Source organism: Quercus lobata, chromosome 5, assembly GCF_001633185.2.
Source record: "Quercus lobata isolate SW786 chromosome 5, ValleyOak3.0 Primary Assembly, whole genome shotgun sequence".
NCBI lineage: Eukaryota > Viridiplantae > Streptophyta > Magnoliopsida > Fagales > Fagaceae > Quercus > Quercus lobata.
In genome coordinates, this window is record NC_044908.1 from 63,282,435 (window position 1) to 63,300,016 (window position 17,582).

General features: G+C 33.9%; 1 protein-coding gene across 3 annotated transcripts; it reads left to right on the top strand.

The window, feature by feature from the left end:
• Positions 1-744: 744 nt before the first annotated feature.
• On the top strand, positions 745-16,793 carry LOC115991600 (probable LRR receptor-like serine/threonine-protein kinase At1g56140). Of its 3 annotated transcripts, XM_031115417.1 has the most exons (24): positions 745-956; positions 2,231-2,408; positions 3,487-3,558; positions 3,726-3,797; positions 4,698-4,769; positions 5,312-5,383; positions 5,477-5,548; positions 5,643-5,714; positions 5,867-5,938; positions 6,018-6,089; positions 6,209-6,280; positions 6,379-6,450; positions 6,678-6,746; positions 8,955-9,023; positions 9,665-9,709; positions 9,847-9,908; positions 11,198-11,568; positions 11,733-11,928; positions 12,019-12,180; positions 12,537-12,655; positions 13,062-13,272; positions 15,453-15,684; positions 15,972-16,122; positions 16,217-16,793. In XM_031115417.1, exons 1-24 carry the CDS (start codon positions 833-835, stop codon positions 16,580-16,582), a joined length of 3,075 nt encoding a protein of 1,024 aa, XP_030971277.1. In that variant the 5' UTR covers positions 745-832; the 3' UTR covers positions 16,583-16,793. The 3 variants fall into 3 exon arrangements, with proteins under 3 accessions (XP_030971277.1, XP_030971278.1, XP_030971279.1); XM_031115418.1 differs by lacking the exon at positions 2,231-2,408 and having other exon boundaries at positions 868-956; positions 3,487-3,629; XM_031115419.1 differs by lacking the exons at positions 2,231-2,408; positions 3,487-3,558 and having other exon boundaries at positions 868-956.
• The last annotated feature ends 789 nt before the right edge of the window (positions 16,794-17,582 follow it).

The following is a 17,582-nucleotide window of genomic DNA, read 5'->3' on the forward strand; positions in this document are numbered from 1 at the left end:
GTTATTTCTTAGTAAGTACAATAATTTTAAAACTTAATATATTTCCAAATAAACAAACTTTCCATATATATCTAACAATTATAAAAATAAAAAATCATAAAAAATAACATATATCTCGCTTAAATTTAAAAATAACAATTTTTAAGGAGATATAATTGTATGAGTAAGATATTTTCTAAAATAAATGTTAAGTTTCATTATAATGTTATAACTCACAACCAAACTAATAAATATGTTTAGTTATTACATTACAACAGACTTTATTACTAGTAATAAAGATTACAATTCCTGTCATAATCCTCATTCAATATACCAAACGTATCCTAAATATTATTACATTTTACCTTATTAATAGTCTTATCTAATTAATACTAACATTCTCTCTCTCCTTATTTACTATTGCTTTCAATATATCAATTTAATTTAGAATAATACTATACATTCATTGCAAATCATTGCATACTTTAATTTAAGAGACCAAATAAGCTAAAAAAAATACACAAAGGACAAGATAAGCCCACGTTCATATTCCTTAGCCGACAAAACTTTTTCATATAAATTAGAATAATACTTTTTTTTTGCTCAATAAAATAACACTACTCTTAATTATTGTTATTTTATTAATTATATATATTAATTATTGAGAAATGCATATAACTTTTTTTTTTTTTTTTGAGAAATGCATACATACAACTAGTTGTACACTAAGATACATGTACATTACATTTAAGCACCACTGGTCATTGCCACTACTCTAAGATATATGTAACTGAAAGTGTTTTATATATCTAGATCTACTTCATTTTTCCATGTAAAATAGGAAGCTCTGAAGATGAATATGAAAGTGAAGCCACAGTCTTCTTCAATATTTGCTTATGGTTACTGTCTCTTGTTCTTCTTCCTAGTATCGTTTGACATCTCAAACGCCCAAACTGCAACCACAGACCCTTCTGAAGGTACTACTCTCTCTCTCTCTCTCTCTGTGTATATTTTGTAATAAATTCTTCATTTCATTTCAATATACTGATATGAACCTCTCAAATCTGTATATATGAATTGTAATAAACCAAATCTGTATAGAGTTGGCTCAATATGAAATTGCAGTAAAGCAAGCACACCACTAGAGATTGATAGTTTTAATTTGATTGATATATTTTGGTGCTAACTTGATATCACATCATCAATTATTTGTTACTTTAATTGCATCAACTTTTTTCTTTTCTCAAAAACTCCGAGCAAAATGTATCAATTTATATGTTATGACTTTATTAATTTACCAGAATGTATTAATTTAATTTAAATTGAATGAAGTTTATAATTATAACTTTTGGAGGACAAAGTGTATGAAATCATAAGGATATAAACGACCACTTTCCTTATTTTTAGTCACTACAAAAATCATACTAATTAACTGAAGAATTATGCACTAAATGGAATTTTACAAGATTTTAGCAAAATTAAAAACCGCTGCCGCAGGAGAAGTAGAACCGACCCGCCATTATTGCCCATATTAATTTAGTGAAGAATTATGCACTAAACGGTTCGGCGAACCATTCGATGTCTCCCTCATTGCTGCAGTGGAAGAAGATGGGCCCACCCAGCTTTCGGTGTTGATGAGGTACCGCTGTGAAAAATTTGGGATCTGCCGAGCAAGCGTGGGGCCCATTTGGCGGAGGGACGGTTGGATTTGGGGGAGGTTGTACAGTGAAAGGGTGGGACTCACATGGTTGAGAGTGGAGCGAACTAAGGTTGTCCCACAGTAATGGGATTCGGAAAGTGTATGATTGATGAGAATTTCGGAAAGAATGTTGATTGGGTCAGAGATTAGTGACTGCTAGTGGTCTATAGTTATGATAGGAGACTTTTAAAACTGTTGTTTTGGTGAAATGTTTAACGTGCTTCGGCCTTAAAAGATTATCCAAAATAGATCTTGGGCTACATAGGAAAAAAAAAAAAAAAAAAGTGTACTGGGCCATGGCCATCTATAGTTATATTCGGATTTGGGCCTTGGGCTACATAACAATCTAATCCCCAAAAATATAAGAGAAAAGATCTTGGGCCTTGGCCATATATTATATACTGGATTTGGTTAGGTCCTTTTGCAAGAAATTTTGAATTTGAATTTTGTTTTATATCAAAGTGTATTTTGGAATCAAGAACGTCTTTATATTTTGGTAATATCATTTGAGTATGTGATAGTGATGTGATGATATTGAGGGTTGTGTTACAGTGAGGGCATTGAACTCAATATTCCAACAATGGGATGCACAAGCAGAGGCATTGTGGAACATAAGTGAAGATCCGTGTAGAGCTGTAAATGAAACTGATTTTGAGGACCCAATCAATAACCCATCTATCAAATGCAACTGTACCGACAGCAGTGGCACCATCTGCCATATTACAAAATTGTATGCCTCTAACTCTCCCTAATAATAGAACATCAAAAGAGAATAAATACTAGAAGTTTGCATTTTAATCACCAAATTCCATCCATAAACTAGCCTGGGGTCTAATGTTCTAGTGTAATGGACCTCACTTCAGCCAAAAAAAAGTGTAATGGACCCCACATGATGCAGAAAAGTCCCAAGTTTTAGACATGTGTTCTCATCTCGTAGTATTGTGCCTATTTCTCTAATCCAAACTTCCATTCATGGACAATTAACAGTTATTTGTTATAGTGCAACCACGGAAACGGACTCCATTTTTCCATTTGAGATTCACATATATGGGTAGTTAAGAATTAAGATTTACTCAAACTCCAAAAGTAGTTTGTGGAGTATATTGTCTCTTTCCATGTTGACCCCTTGAGATATATCACTACAATTTCAGTTCCTGGAAAGCTAAAACATATTCAATTCTCTTAGAGAGGCCATGAAAAAATGTTTGGGTGCCATCGCCCATCCATAATGTTACACCTCAAGAGATTCTCACTCAACATTGGAGAGTGGAGACATGTCTCCTAAGTCCTAATAGATACATAGTGCCCTACTTTCATTCCTCATTTCTTCTTAGGCCCAACTCTCCTCTTTAGTATTATAAGGGATTTAATTCACATTTTACTACCACTTTAAACTTTTGTGGCACAAAGGGTAGTTTACTATGGTATCAGAATGGATACTCTTGAATTTGAGTCTTGTCTCACTCTACCTTGCATTTAAAAGTTATTCAATATGTTGGATCCTATTTATTGAAGGCAATTTTGAGCCCATATGTAAGGGGATTTTATGGCTAATAACAAGTGGGAGAGGGGGGATTTGAACCCAACTTCTCCTCATGAGAGAGAATTGATAGAGTCAATGAGCCATAAATCTCTTGGCGCATGATGGGATTGTTATGATAATGGTGAAGTGATTAAATTCACCATTTTTCAATCAATAAGCTTTTGGAATAAGTGGTAGTCTATCACATACTAACCTTAACATATCTTTTTGAATACATATCATTTTCTTTACTTATTGCAAGCTAGCTGTTCTTATATTTTTCCAGGAGAGTGTTTTCCTTGAACAAACGAGGAGTGATTCCCGAAGAACTTGTGGCTTTGAAATTTCTTACCTTCTTGTACGGATTTCTTCACTCTCTGCATTTGATTTATGATAGTTAACTCAGTTTTTCTATTTGTCTTTTTTAAGGTGAGGAAAGAAACTTATTGTTTATTAGATTGTTAAAATTTTAATTTGAATGAGAGATTCAGATTTAAAGATGATAATTTTGTTCTACATCTGTAGGATCATTGATGAAAATTTCTTCACGGGCCCCTTGCCAACCTTTATTGGAAATTTATCTGCATTGCAGTATTTGTAAGTATTGAAAGAAGGCATATATACAGTTCAAAGTTTGAAGCAAATATTTGACTTTATGCTTGTCATCTATTAGAGTAGGTTCATGTTTCTTCAGTGACTAAGGTAACAAAAAGATATATTCAGTAAAAATATGTAAAACATCTCCAACTTGTTAGGTGCAATATAAACTATCTGACCTTGAATCATTTTGGTTTGGTAGAACCTTTGCTTGTGTCGTGGATGAATGAAAGTACCCATCATGTGGATGGAGAGAGGGGATAAAATGAAAGGCCTAAACCTAGCCTTCTATTTTATTTTAATAGTTGTTAAGAGGAGAATTAGCTCATATCTAATTTTCAAAGGCCTTCTGCATTACGAAAAGGGTTTATAGAATATAGAGAGAGTTTCCCCAGCAAATGAATTTCAAATAATATGAATCTTCACAACAAAAAATTCAAGTAATTATCAAGGCTCCTCAAATCCACATCGCAAGCAGCACAGGAACATGCATAATGCATGCCTAACATGCGTTGATATTCAATTAATTATCAAGGCTCCTCAAATCCTCTATTACCCTTGCTTCAAAAAGGTGAAACATTACATGGAACAAGAATTATCATGCCTTAGCACTGCTATTGCTACCTTAGACAGTTACACATTAAGCCAGCAACGTTTGCTGTCTTGGACATTTTTCATACCAAAATTCGTTTGTCCTTTCCAGTTATAATCCGTTTACTATTTGTTCATTTTAACAATTATTTCATTTTCTTAATTATGCTTTTTGATACTTCCATATAAATATAATGTGATGTTATTTATAGAAATAATTGATCAATATTGGTGGGTAAATTATAAAAGTATAATTGCTGAGAATATCTGGTTGTTGATTCCTAGATTTATTTATTTTTATCATTTTAGGTCAATTCCCCACAATTTGTTCTATGGGACCATCCCAAAGGAGCTTGGAAACCTGAAGGAGCTAAATATGCTGTAAGACACGAAAGCACCCTACAGTGAAAAATCAATTATTCTGTGAAAAGAAAGCATTAATCAAAAGTTTTGTTTTGTAAATGCAAGGCCTTATTTTGATGGAAGTTAATTGCTTCTCTGAATTCTATGGAATGAAGATTCATTTTAAAATCTTGCAAATAATATAATAGAAAGTAAAAGTGAGTTTTAGAACGGTTTCATTTTGCAAAAAATACTACTTGTTGTCATTGGTAATGGCTTACCTGAAAATTCCTAAAAGTTAGCACTCTGGGCCTGGATACTAGCTACCCTATCTGGGTTGTCACTTTATCATTCCTATCCAAATTGTGCTTTGCTAGAAATGTTAAGAGTTACATAAATATTCAAGTGATCTAGATTATAATTGTGAATTTTTTGATATGATAATAGGCTCATTGTCCAAAAGGTACACCATATGAATTTTTTGATATGATTGAAAAAGCTCTTGAATGTTAATCAGAAGTTGCCATATGAATTTTGATGATTTCTTTGACATATAAATTCTCTGGATATATACCATGTAGGTCTTTTGGTTCGAATAATTTCTCAGGATCACTTCCTCCAGAACTGGGTAATTTGGTCAAACTTGAGCGAATGTAAGTTCTAACGTTCTTTTACTTCTGTTTAATCATATGCAAGAGTGTGTCAAATTGCAATGTCTAAATCATATTGGCTTGTGAATTTTGCAGTTTCATTGACAGTTGTGGATTGGGTGGTGAAATCCCTTCGACATTTGCCAACCTTAAAAACATGCAATTCATGTTAAGAGGACATCACTTTATTTATTTATTCTACTCATGTAAATGAAGATTTTTATCATGAGCATAGCTTACAATAGATATGCTTGGGTTTCAGGTGGGCGTCAGACAGTCCTTTCACTGGAAGGATACCAGACTTCATTGGAAACTGGACAAAGCTAATACAACTGTAAGCCATCAAAGTTTCTGGTTTCATCTTCAAATGTATTTTACATGGATGATAAATTTTAGTCATCTCTAGCTTTCTATGCATTCCTCCAAAGCAGAGAAGTATGGCTACTATAATACAACTGTTGATAAGCTGGTTAAATGTTTTTGTAGGAGAATTCAAGGAAACTCTTTTGAAGGTCCAATACCATCCAGTTTTTCTAACTTGACCTCATTGAAAAGTTTGTGAGTATATTTTTCAAATTATTGTAATCTCTGTCTCTCTCAACATGACTAGTTTCATAATGTTTGTGTATACGTGTAGGCGAATCAGTGATATATACAATGTGAGCTCCTCCCTTGACTTTATTAAAAATTTGACGAACTTGACTGAAGTGTAAGTTAACTTACCCTGCCATTCGCTCATGCCATCCAACGTTGTTTTTTTTTTTACCAAATATACAATCTAAACTCATTCACCTATGCACTAATTATCCATTGTTATTTCTCTCATAGAGTTCTAAGAAATGCATTGATTACTGGAAATATTCCTTCTGATATTGGAGAATACAAAATGTTAAAAATATTGTAAGTTCCAATGGACAGTCAAACCTTAAATTCTGACTGATTTCTGAGACTTCTTTCTGTTCTATTTATTTCTCTCAATTTATCACTTACTTTTTCAGGGATTTGAGTTTCAACAACCTAACAGGTGAAATACCAAGTGGTTTGTTCAGTATAAGTTCTCTCAAATTCTTGTAAGTATGCCATTGCCTTCTTGTTTTTCCTTTCTTCTTGCAACAGAAGGATTCAAAGTTACAAACTAAAGACCTACACCCATCCTGCCCCTCTACCACCTAAGCCAGGGCTGAGCACTTTGTCCCCATTGCTTGAAGATCTTGATCTATGCCCTCTTTTGTTATCATTGTGGACTTATGTTTTTAATTCTCCTGTGCTTTCTCTTACACTCTATCAACATGGTTAGGTTTCTTGGAAACAATAGTCTCTCTGGAACACTTCCTAGCCTAAAGACGGAATTAGAACTTCTGAATGTGTAAGTTCTCATAACATAATGATACGTCATCTTAATCTCTTAATGTTTTCCCTTTCAATATAATTTAACATTATTCTTAGGTTCCAATGAGATTATAATAATGTCATCTTAAATATTTAATGTTAACCCTTCTAGTTTTTCAGTATGCTTTAACATTATTCTTTTTTATTTTTTATGTTTCAAGTGAATCTCCTCGGTATGTGTATCGTTTTCATTTCAAGCAAATCTGTGTGTGATTGTGTGTGTGAGTGAGTATTTTAGTATCTTTTAACAATATTCATCCTTGGAAAGATGGCTAACTGAAATGGTCAACTAGGTAGAGTAGCATTACTTGAGATCCTATACTTGTTACAAGCCTAAAAAGTAGTCAGATTGGTTGCCCTTGGCAGAATATTGGAACAACAGCAATTTTCAAACCACCATCAAGACTCCCTTTGAAGCCCTATATGGGTTTCCAATTACCACCCCTTGGCTCATAGACCACATACCTAGTACGAGCAAATTATAGACGGTTGAAGACATAGGAGCAGATCTTTTCTATCCTCAAAAACAATCTTGTAGCTGCCCAAGAAAGAATGACTATACAAGCTGACAAACACATAATTAGTTAAGAATACTCAGTGGATGATTGGTTGTTCTTGAGACTCCCTTATAGACAAAAATATTTGGGACTTCGAAGCCATTTGAAGCTGTTACCGATGTACTTTGTTCCATTTAGATCCTTCAAAGGATTCCTTTGAATTTCAGATCCATCTAGTCTTTCAAGTATCTACCTCAGGCCAAAATTGGGAAAATTACATACCACTCCTTTGTCAACATATCCTCAAGTTAACAAAGAGGGGGATCTCTCTCCTGAACCCAAAGAAATCTTACAAAGAATAGTGACCAAGCTGGGCAACAAGGTTGCTATAGAGGTGCTTGTCAACTCAAGGCACTCATGCAGATTATGTTACATGAGAGTTATTCCATACCTTGTAGCTCCAATTGCCTCACCTTGTGGGCAAGGTGCTTTTCAAAGGGAGGGATATCTTGGGAGCCTAGTAAGGGCCTTGTGCTATGCTTGCCAAGCAACCCCAACCCATATGTCGTGTACAAGCAAGTCAACAGCCAAAATTATGTGTGTAAGCGTGTGAAAGTAGCATCATGTGTAGAAATTATGTTACATGAGAGTTATTCCTTACCTTGTAGCTCCAATTGCCTCACCTTGTGGGCAAGGTGCTTTTCAAAGGGAGGGATATCTTGGGAGCCTAGTAAGGGCCTTGTGCTATGCTTGCCAAGCAACCCCAACCCATGTGTCGTGTACAAGTAAGTCAACAGCCAAAATTATGTGTGTAAGCGTGTGAAAGTAGCATCATGTGTAGGAATTATGTGTGAGAATCATGACGTGTGAGGGAAATAGGCAAGTAGGAAGCTAAAGATTGAATTTCATTAAGGTAGTAGTTAGAGCACTTTGTTACAATTGGTCAGTTGATTAGAAGTTATTTAGAGATAATCTTGCTTAAAAAATACCAAGATCTCAAGTATAAATAGAATCATGTATTTGTACTTGCTCATTATGTTAATGATAAGCTAGTTCTCCCTAAACTTTCTCTACCTTCTCTTGGGAGTCCACAACTACCTCGAATTACTCCAATTCTTCCTTCACTAGTTAAGATCCATACAACTGCTAACCTTAAGGACTAGTAGAAAAATTACACTAGGAATGGTACAATGGGCCTAAGCCCACACATGGACTTGGGCGAATATAACCCTAACAATGGAGAAAGTTCCCTTTCCCTATAAAATGGAGAAAATGCCCCTTTTTTTTTGCTTAAATAATAGTATTGTCATATTCTAGTATTCTACTTTCTTTTCTTTCTTTATTTTTATTGCCTAACTACAAATAAAATATGTAAAATATACCTAAAAATATTAATTAATTAATTAATTGCTGTTATTATCATTTCAAGTTTGCATAATTCTTAAATTAAATTGATCAAGGGGCAAAAAAGAGAAGAAGAAGAAGAAACATTTTTACTTTGTATGGTATCTTCTAAATTTCATGCAATAAAGTGTCCAAATCAGAATGTTTTGCATTTGGCATGCGACCAATTGATAAAACAGTCTAGTTGCTTTGTAGATTTCTTATCCTGATTTTTTTTTTTTTTGGGGGGGGGGGGGGGTGCATTATGTGTCTTCTCAATACTTTTCACATTCCTTTGTGTGCAGAGATTTGTCCTACAATCATCTGTCTGGAGAATTTCCCCCATGGGTAACCACACCCTCAAACTTAAAACTGTATGTATCTCAAGTGATAGTACTCTTTTCTTTCATATCTTTTTCTGAATTTAACACCTAGGTATGAACACCAGGTGCTATTGACATAAACTTAACTGATTTATTTTAGTATATGCTACATGAATATAATTGAAGAATCAAATTAATTTATTCCAGCCATAGTAATTTAAAGAATATTAATAAAACCGGTTAGAAACTTGAACTTGGTTTCTTTCATTCTATGGGTGTCTATCTATACTAGAGCTCCGTTTTAAAAATAAGAAAAGAAAATAAAAAATAAACATCATGTTAACTAGTTTGACAAAGATGGTGGAAACTATATTAGGTATAGCCCATCCTGCATAATTCTTTTCTTTTTCTTTTTTATTTTAAGGTCATGTCATTAACGCTAATAAATCTTTATGCCTCTTCTATTACTTGGTTAATTGTGTTCCCTTATTTTATGAGAACCCTAACAATGCTCTTCACTATACCTCAATGGGTGTTAACTACTGATTTTTGAAGAATGATGACTTCAGGAGCCAATGCTCATTTGTAAATATTTGCTGTACCAATGTTTTAATTTATTATCCTATATATCATCTCTAATAATAAGTATCAATTGTGATAGTGACGAAGGATCATTGGATAAAATTATGTAGGAATTTGGTGGCAAATGACTTCGTATTTGACAAATCAAACGACAGGTGAGTTGTGGTTCCTCCTCTCACCCCCTTTTAACAAAGTGCAAAAGTAGGCATGAGAAAGAAAGTGATTACCATTTCACATCTTTAGTTGAATGAATTCTTTCTTTAAATTTGTTAATTCAGATCTGTGTTTGCAGTGTTATGCCAGGACTGAATTGCCTCCAAAGAAATTTCCCATGCAATAGGAACTCTCCACTTTGTAAGTTATTTCTTTCTTATACTTTGTTATGGGATATGACAAGGCACAGCCTATCATGATTGATGGGCCCTGGTATTTTCCCATAGGATGGTGGGATCATATATAGATTCAAATCAAACTGTATCAAATTAATCAACAACCATAAAAAAATAGATATCTTCCAATTTTCTTGAGTATTGTGTAGCCAAACAATATTTGAACAATAAATGGTATTTCATGTATAAGCTAAAAAATTATGTTCATTTTTTTTGAAAAAGGAAAGAATAATCTAATTCATCCTTCCCCTTTTAAGAGTTTCCTTTGATTTGTTGATTGGCCGAATTATTACAAAACCTGACATTATGATAGCAGATAGTGGGTCAGACCCTGTTAATCTTGATAGGGTAGTTTGCCATAGGTTACCCCTTTAGTTATTTATGATTTAATTTAATATCAAGTTAAGGAAAATTGCGCTGCAACTCAGGTATTATTTTTCTATTGATACTTCCTTTATATCATAAATAAAATCGCTAAGGGGATGAAACACATTTGTGTTCTTGTCACAATGAGAAACTTGAAGTAAGAAGGCAGGCTAGCTTATGTTAATTCTATAGATGTCAAAAAAGGAACAAAAAAGTCATACTGAAATTTGGCTTTGTGGCAGCTCTGAGCTGTACTCAGTACAACTCCTTTTAAGATTAAATGATCTAATACTCAGATGGTTATTGACAAAAGAAGTCTGCATGAACTTTGCAACAACTTGGAAAGCCAGAAATTTTACAAACTTGAGCCTTCATCTTTTATAAAGCCAACTAGAGGATGGACAGAAGCAATACCCTCTTATTTTATACATGCTTGTGTGTATTAGAAGAGAGAGAGAGAGAGAGTTGTTGCTTTCTGCAACTATTAATTTTACCCTGATGACCTGAATGGTTAATGTATGGTGCCTACTTTATGAATTTCAATTATACTTGGAAATGAAAGGTAAAATATATTGCATTGGCATGTAACTTATATAATGACACTCTTCCAAGCCAAAATTAACCTGAATATATTTATTCTGGACAGAAATTTGTATTGGCTTCTTTTGGGAAAACATCAGTAAGTGAAATTGGTCTTATATAATCACACTCTTCCAAGGCAAAATCAACCTGAATATGTTTATTCTGAACAGAAATTTGTATTAGCTTCTTTTGGGAAAACATCAGTAAGTGAAATTGGTTGCATAATCTAAAAGCTTCAGTGTGGATCTTTTATTTTTGAAGTTTTAATTTTCTGTCATGACGAGTGCAATCATAATGATTCCACAGATGCAAACTTTTCAATCAAGTGTGGTGGCCCAGAGATGCTTGTTGAGGGTATACTGTACGAGGCTGAAAACTCAGCACTCTATGGTGCAGCATGGTATGATGTAACTGATACAAAAAAATGGGCAGTCAGCAATGTGGGGTCGTTTGAAAATAATAGTTATGTTCAAAACACTTCGGCACAAGTCATTGCAACTAACACCCCAGAACTTTACCAAACTTCAAGGATTTCCCCAGGATCACTTAGATACTATGGCCTAGGTCTTGTTAATGGTATTTATAATGTCAGCTTGTTTTTTGCGGAAACTGGTTTTGATGATAGCACTCAAACTTGGAAGAGTCGAGGGAGGCGTGTATTCAATATCTACATTCAGGTGGCTATAGATTGCTTTAGAGAAAATGATAATCCATTCTTTGACTAAAGATCATTACCTCCTCCCGTAGAGTTTCTATAATACAATTTCTATTTATTTGCATAGTGTTCCATTTTAATTCATTCAATAATAATTATAACATTCTCCTATAATTTCTTTTCCAGGGTCGTCGAGAATTGAAGGACTTTGACATATCAAAGGAGGCAGGTGGGGTGAAGAGAGCAATTCGGAAGAATTTTAGGGCTAATGTGTCAGAGAATTATCTTGAAATTCATCTATTTTGGGCTGGTAAGGGAACCTGTTGCATACCTGTACAAGGTTATTACGGGCCACTAATTTCAGCCATTCATGTTGTTTCAGGTAATGTCTATGATATGATTTATGAATTGATTTGTGATGTTTTTAACATGATTATTTACTGCTAATTACTACTGATAAATAATTGCTCAGATTTTGTATCTAATGTTACTGAGATTCCACCAAGCAATCGAGGAAAGAAAAGCAGGTTGGGTTTGATTGTAGGAATTGCAGTCCCTGTTGGAGTCGTGAGCTTGATTTTCATATTTGCAGTTCTCTACATGAAGAGAAAACCACAGCACAATAATGAGGACGGTAAGAACATAACAGCAGTAGTGGAGGTACTGGTGAAATACAGCCTAAGAAATAAACTCTAATGGACTCTGTACCACTCACTTTTGGTTAAAATTCAAGTTACTCTTTGATATTTGAAAGGCTAAATCCTAGAGTAGTTGTTAGAAAAGTATCAGTACTGTTATTGCTTGGATAATGATTTGGATCCTTTTCATGAAAGGGAATAAGGGTCTAGCTGAAATTTTCTACATAATTAATATCATTAAATTGAAATCCTATGTTACCAACATCCCCCCCCCCCCCCCCCCCAACACCTCAATAGAAAAATCAAATTCTTCAAAATATATAACTAGATCCTCTCTTGCTTGAACCTGCAGAGCTTCTTGGAGTAGGCCCCCGACCAAACACTTTCAGTTATGCTGAGCTGAGAAGTGCGACCGATGACTTCAACCCTTCAAAAAAGTTAGGGGAGGGAGGATTTGGACCTGTTTTCAAGGTAAAGTACATTATTGTATGTAATGTTGGATAGACACTTGACATTACGTTTGATGACAAAACTAAGTAGCAAAATCTTCACCTAAATGATACTAAAAGCAACTAAAATATTCTTTTAAGAAAATAATTTCTTTAAAAAATATATATATATTTATGTTTCCAAAGGTTTAAAAAAAAGTGGGAGCTTTGTGTACTGAAAACGACATTTTTCTTAAGAATTTTATGTAATTGGCTATCTTTAACATTTTAGCTATAGTCAGTAATAAAGTCTTGTCATGCTATTTATCAAAGTTGCTTAAAAGAATAAAGGAGTAGTGCAATGTTCAAGGAACATACCAACATTCCCATTTTTGAACCAAATAAAACCCTGAATTTCACTTTTCCTGTCACTGATTTTTACTTCACAGGGCACACTATATGATGGGAGGATTGTAGCTGTGAAGCAATTATCGGTGGCATCTCACCAAGGGAAGAGACAATTTGTAACTGAAATTTCAACCATATCTGCTGTGCAACATCGTAACCTTGTGAAACTATACGGATGTTGCATTGAGGGAGAAAGGCGCCTTCTTGTTTATGAATATCTTGAAAACGGAAGCCTTGATCAGGCACTGTTTGGTAGGAACATACTTTATACTCATTTCACACCTTCCATGCCGCCCATAAAATCATCATTCATTCAATTATTAGAAATATTTAATTATTGTTAGAATTATGAAGTTTAATTATTAAATCCACACTCTCCTAATAGCTTAAGCTTTTGGGAGAATTGGTAATTTAATGGTATCAACTTAGGAGGTCCTAAGTTTGATCATTGTCTCCTCCACTCTACCTCCCATTCAAAATCCCCCATATTGGACATTTAGTGACGAAAACTTTCGTCACTGAAAATATATTTTGTTGTAGACATTTAAGCTCACATGTGAGGGGTAGTGTTAAAATTATGTGGCTAAATGATTAAATTTACCATTTTTTAATAGGTAATTTAATATTGTATTAGAGCAATAGTGACTAGACTAGTCTTTTTGGGATATAGAGCAGATGGGGCAAGCACTTTTTTTTTTTTTTTTTCAAGTGGTTACAAATAATTTTAAAGCCAACTTGGTAACCTCTTGTTGAGCTCAGAGACATTGCCCCCACAAAGTGGGCTTGGACGAGAACGTTATGGATTAAGGTGGAGGATCTTGTGATGCCCTAGGTTGATATTGAATAGCAAAGTGTGTTGAGTCCCATATAAGGCGTATACTGGGTTGTGGGTTTTATGAAAACTATCATGAGTCTCAATTGTGACTACATTAGCCCTTTTGGGGCATAACATAGATGTGAGTAGTGCTTTTCTTTTGGTGGTGGCAAAAAATTTGGGAGAGTATGATTGAATATAGATTAAGTCACAAAACAACAATATCAAATTATCAATTTGGTTTTATGCCTACTATTTTCTTACATAAACATCTAAAGGAAAGATATAAAGAAGTTGGTAAAGATCCCCATATAGGTTTTATTGACCTAGAGAAATCATATGATAGGTTATTTGAAGAGTTTATGTGGTGATTTTTAAGGGAAAAAAAGAGTTACTTTTATGTATATTAAGTTGACTAAGGATATATATGACAAAGTTGTAACTAGAAAGAGAACAAAGAAAGACATCATAAGTAAGTTTCCTATCCTTATAGGTTTGCATCGAGGATAAATATTAAATCCATATCTCTTTGTGTTGGCTATAGGAGTTCACCAAATCAATTCAACATGAAATCCTCTGATTTATGCTTTTGCAAATGATATAGTTTTAGTGGATGAACTGAATGCGGAATCAATGTCAAATTAGAAATTTAAAGAGATGTTTTAGAATATAAAGGATTTCTACTAAGAAAAATTGAAGTACAACCTATCAAAAAAAATTGAAGTACATAGAATGTTTGTTTGGTAACAATATAAATAAAGTTCATAAGTTCTAAGACTTGAGGGTCAAGAGATACCAAAGAGTTAGTGCCTTTGATATCTTAGATCCACAATTCATAAGGGTGGAGAGTTTGAAGATGATATGAATCATAGGATATATGAAAGCAAGGTGAAGGAAGTGGAGAAGCACATTAGAAAAATTGTGTGATTGTAGAGTACTTATTAAGTTAAAGGAAAAATTTTATAAGACTATTATAATACAAACTATGATTCGTGGTACTAAATGTTAGGATATTAAGAAGTAACATGTTTATAAAATTATTGTAGTTTAAATGAGAATATTAAGATGAATGACTAGAAATAAAAAGAAAAATGGTATTTAAAATGAAGAAATTTGCTTTAAAATAGAGGAAAATTTGATGAAAAGATGAGAGGGAGTCACTTGAGATGGTTTAGTTATGTGCAAAGGATTGTGATTAATAGTCTCATTAATATTGCTTGAAGTAGTAAAAAAAACATGTCAATTAAGGAAGTAACAAAGAGTATGATTTTAGATAAGATAGAATGACAGAAGTGAATACATGAGCCTAATTTTGATTAATCTGTGGAGGATCTATAACCAACCCTAAAATTTTGGGACTAAGGCGATGTTGTTATGTCATTAAGCATTGTCAATTATGTTTTGGACCACTGCCAAATAATTTGAAGTAGCCCAAATCTCATATGACAATATGTTTTTTTACCCCAAGACATAATCTGATTTTTCCAAACTCTAATGTTCTCTTAACATATCCATATGGGAAGCTTTGTACCATTGCACTCAAATAACTCCTGAATAAGAATTTGGCATTTGATTGATGACTCTTAATCTAATTAGATGGGAGCTACTACTAATGCAGGAAAAAGTAAGTTGCATCTTGATTGGCCTACCCGCTTCAGTGTTTGCTTGGGAACTGCAAGAGGACTTGCTTATCTCCATGAAGAGTCAAGGCCAAGGATTGTACATCGAGATGTGAAGGCTAGCAATATTTTGATTGATGGAAAGCTATGCCCGAAAATATCAGATTTCGGATTGGCAAAGCTTTATGATGACACTAAAACCCACATCAGCACCCGAGTTGCAGGGACCATGTAAACTCCTTATCCACTTTCTCAAAACCATTGTCTTTAATGCCTATTTTATATTGTACCAAGATGCATAATACAATGTAAGATGTAGATCCTTATATAAGTATCTAACAGTCAATCAATAATCACTAGATTCATTTGAACAATGATCAATAACTATTACAAACTTGAGGATGCTATTGGAGTTTTTTTTTTGCATTACTGATAATCAGTTTACCTATGGAAATTGAACTTGATCAAATACATTGACAGTTTTAAATAAACTTGCATATTAATTTTAAATCTTGCAGAGGATATTTGGCACCGGAATATGCAATGCGTGGGCACCTGACTGAGAAGGCTGATGTTTTCGGTTTTGGTGTTGTTGCTTTGGAGATCCTAAGTGGGAGACCAAACTCAGACAACAGCTTGGACATTGAAAAAATTTATCTCCTTGAATGGGTATGGGAAAGGAAGTTTGTCTCTCTTTTTCCATTTCTTAATTTATTGCATTAAAAAGAAAATTCTTATTGCTCTCCTTGTCATGAATCAACAGGCATGGACTCTACATGAAAATAATCAGAGTTTAAGGCTGGTAGATCCCACATTATCAGAATTTGATGAAAATGAAGCTGCTCGAGTGATAGCAGTGTCTTTGATGTGCACACAGGCGTCACCAAACATGCGGCCACCAATGTCCCGTGTTGTGGCCATGCTTGCAGGAGATATTGAGGTAGACATTGTTACATCAAAGCCGAGTTATTTAACTGATTGGAATTTCAAAGATTTAACAAGCAGCTTTTTGAGTGAAGAAGATAGAAAGCATCATGAGGATAACACTGATCTTAGCCAAATCGGTGATCCATTGCCTTCTTCTGTAAATGTGACTGAAACCATGTGCATAATTGCAGATGGAAGGTGAAAAAATTTGTCTTTGTTGCAGTCACTCAGTAACACTGCCTTTGCTATCTAAGGCACGTCAAATTCAAAACTCTTTATGCTTGACTAGCTTTCACCTTTTGCAAATGATAATATGTGATGTCATGTGTGTAAATACTGAGATATTTGTCTTGTCTTGAATCATGATTTCAATCAACAATGAAAACTTTCTTCTTTGGGAAGTTATAGGCTTATAGCTGCATAATATCGATGTGAAATCATATGTTTGACCACAATTTTTTACTATCACAACTTTATTTAGATGTTTCCAGTCTTCTTCTCACTATTATCCTATAGATGAAATGGCATATAGGGGCATGAATGCTGCAGAAATATGAGAAATCATAGGATTGGTGAGCTATGCACATAGGAAACATAGATTAGCCTTGTTTGAATAGAGTGGATTAGACCCTCCAACCAACATAAAATGAAGGACTACATTATTCTTACATTTCTCAGTTCTCACTCAATAGGACTGAGATATATAGGCAAGATCTACCTGATGTAAGTGCTCGTTTGGTAGGACTTATTCAAAGTAAAAAAAAAAATAATAATAAATAAATCACTAAATGATACTTTGAAATCTGCTTTGGCCATTTGGTACCAATTTGAAACATGTCTTTTGGGTTGAAAATGTGAGTTTTTAGAATGGGCAATGCAATACTTGATAGTGTGAATATTTGAAAGTTCAAATAATGTGTAAAATACCTATAAATGTTTAGACCCCCAAATATAAAATTATTAACACAAGCTTTTAATCAAACAATATATGTTTTGAAAATGAAATATAAGCTATATCCAAATTGGTAGCACACTCTAAACCATAATTAAGCACAATCATAGCAATAATTAAAAGGTAAAGAGAAAGGGAAGAAAGATGCAAACACAAAGATAACACGGCGATGTGTTATCGAAGAGGAAACCGAAGTACCCAGCGAAAAACCTCTCCGCCACCCTCCAAGCGGTCAATAATCAACTAGAGA